Source organism: Myotis davidii, unplaced genomic scaffold (assembly GCF_000327345.1).
Source record: "Myotis davidii unplaced genomic scaffold, ASM32734v1 scaffold571, whole genome shotgun sequence".
Lineage (NCBI taxonomy): Eukaryota > Metazoa > Chordata > Mammalia > Chiroptera > Vespertilionidae > Myotis > Myotis davidii.
This window is the reverse complement of record NW_006283136.1, coordinates 1,240,771-1,243,614: the sequence shown is the minus strand read 5'-3', so window position 1 is coordinate 1,243,614 and position 2,844 is coordinate 1,240,771. Positions and strand designations below refer to the sequence as shown.

The following is a 2,844-nucleotide window of genomic DNA, read 5'->3' as shown; positions in this document are numbered from 1 at the left end:
TGGAGGGTGATGGGGGTCAACGCCTGAGGGCTCCCAGTATGTGAGAGGGGGCAGGCTGGGCTGAGGGACACTCCCCCCCCCCACCAAGTGCACGAATTTCGTGCACCGGGCCCCTAGTTATAAATAAAGGGGATCAAAAAGTTCAACTCACTAGGAAGAAATGATGATTCTAAATTTCGTGCATTTAATAACATAGTTTCATACATACAATGAAAAAAAATGCTATAAGGACAAAGTGCTAAACACATCATCACATTCAGACAGCTTAAAAAAATCTTTTTTAATAATATATTAAGCAGACAACAGATTAAAACAAAGATCTAAACTAAACAAGTAGCAAGGTTGAGTTACTAGACATATAAAGACATAGGTTGAGTTAATATAGTGTAAAAGACATTTATAAAGATGACACTTATAAGTAAGCCAAATATTAAAATAAAATCTGTCATATAGATCATGTTCTCTGACATCACTATAATTCTACAATTAAGCTGTAAAATGGTAAGATTAACTAAAATATCTCTTAACTTTAGGATGTAAAACCAAAAATTTTTAATAATAGGTCATAGTTAAAATAAAAACACACACATCACTTTGATTAACATATCCTACCGATATAATACGATCTCCTTTTCTGAGCTCTCCACTAAGATCAGCAGGTCCTCCAGCCAAGATAAATGAAATAAATATTCCTTCTCCATCTTCACCTCCTACAATGTTGAAACCAAGGCCTGTTGAGCCACGATGAAGAACAACTTTTCTAGGTTCCCTAAAAATTAAAAAAACAATTTTGTATATCTTAGAAATTTTATATAGAATTTGACATTGTATCAGTGAGAAAGAATTCCCTATTGATAACTCTTTTCAAACTATAAGGAAAGCTAGATGAAATATAAAAGGGTTTTTGGAATTGCAGAGTAAGGAAGGACTTCTTTCTAACCCTAGAAATTAGGCTTAGAAATTAAAAGTAAAAATTGTAATTTTATATAAAAGCAAAACCCATGTTAAGAAACAAACATGAAACTAAAACAAAAAGAAAATAATGTGGAAATTTAAAAAAATGATATAAAGAGCCTTCTCAGGGAATATTGTATATATAATACACTTATGAAAAATTGATGTTGTGCACATTTTATTGCCTATTTCCCCTACTTCTTAGATTTTGTAAAAGGAAGATATCACTTTGTCTTAGAGAATGTAAGGTCCTTTTTCCAATTCCAAAGGGATGAGTTCATGATTAACTTAAGCCAGTCATTAACCCTTTGCTATGATCCTCTTCTGGCTTCTGAGAAATAATGGGAAATTTTACTGTCACTTCCAAAGAAAGACAGACCGTAACAAGGACAAAGCACATTTGTTTGCCTCCCCACCCAACATAACACCCCCCCCCCCCAAAAAATAAATGATAAAACGCCATTACTGGTTTGAACACAAAACAGTCATGAAGCTAAGATCAAGCAGAGAAACCATGGACCTAGGGTTGCTACATAAACATTGGAATTGCCCATCTCCAGATTTTTTATATGAAACAATTAAATATCTTTATTTCTTAAGTCACACCCATCTATCTACCTCTGCTTTTTGTCCTTTCTAAGATGTACCCTTTTTTGCCCCACATACCACCTATTTAAAATCTCTGAAATAAAAATATATCTTACCACTAATAATGTTTCATATTTGCTACCACTTATACATAGCTATGTGAAAATCAATCATTTCCTCTGGTAAGACCATGAAAATACCAGCAGCAGATTATCCTATCTAATAAAGAGGGAATATGCTTCCTATCTAATAAGGAGGGAATATGGTAATTGACTGCCCCGCCCTCAAAAGATGGCAATGCCCAGAACCAATAAGGAGAGAATATGCTAAGTGACTGCCCTATCCTCAAAGATGGCAGTGCCCACAGCCACAAGATGGCCAGCAGGGGAGGGCAGTTGTGGATGATCAGGCCAGCAGGGAAGGGCAATTGTGGGGACCAGGCCAGTAAGTGAGGGCAGTTGGGAGTGACCAGGTTGGCAGGGGAGGGCAGACTGGGCCTGCAGGGGAGGGTAGTTAGGGGCGACTGAGCCGGCAGGGGAGGGCAGTTAGGGACGACCAGGCCAGCAAGGGAGGGCAGTTGGGGGCAATCAGACTGGCAGGGGAGCAGTTAGGTGTCAGGCTGGCAGGCAGAAGTGGTTAGGGGCAATCAGGCAGGCAGGTAGGTGAGCGGTTGGGAGCCAGCAGTCCTGGATTGTGAGAGGGTACAGGCTGGGCTGAGGGACCCCCCCCGCCCTGCCAGTGCACGAATTTTGTGCACCGGGCCTCTAGTTTTATATAATACAGAACATCACTTGAGATTAGACTATATCATATTTGATAAACATTTTTTAAATTTAATGTGATTTTTCTAAAACATCACAGAAATCTATTGATAACAAAAAGCTTCGAAGATATAAATTTTACAAATGTATTTTAGGAATACTTCCATATAATGTGGAATTAAGCTTCTTAAATGTTTGTCTACTCAAAACTTAAAATGGTATTTTCTAGTCATACAGAGGTATCAGTTTTTCCAGTTCACTTATAGTGTTAACAAAATTATATATTTTCTTGTAAAAAATTGCAAAACTAAATATATACTGTTTAGGATATATTATATACACAAACATATATGAAAGAAGAAAGGGAATAAATCCAAAATTCAGAAAAGCAGTTAACTTGGTGGGGCAGTGCAGAAAAGCAGGACACAGGATAGGTTTCACTGTATTGGTGATGTTTTATTTTCTTGTTTGATGGTAGACTCATGGTTTAGGGTTCCTATTATGCTTTAAATATGTATGAATTCTATTTCTATAGTAGTAA

General features: G+C 37.1%; 1 protein-coding gene across 14 annotated transcripts in view; it reads right to left on the bottom strand.

The window, feature by feature from the left end:
- The window catches only part of DLG1 (discs large homolog 1), a 270,198-nt gene that overhangs the window by 76,835 nt on the left and 190,519 nt on the right, over positions 1–2,844 (bottom strand). For all 14 annotated transcript variants that reach the window (XM_006753379.2, XM_006753381.2, XM_006753383.2 and 11 more), the window contains one exon: positions 613–769. In XM_006753379.2, the coding sequence (XP_006753442.1) occupies positions 613–769 (157 nt within the window). The remainder of the gene's footprint in view (positions 1–612; positions 770–2,844) is intronic.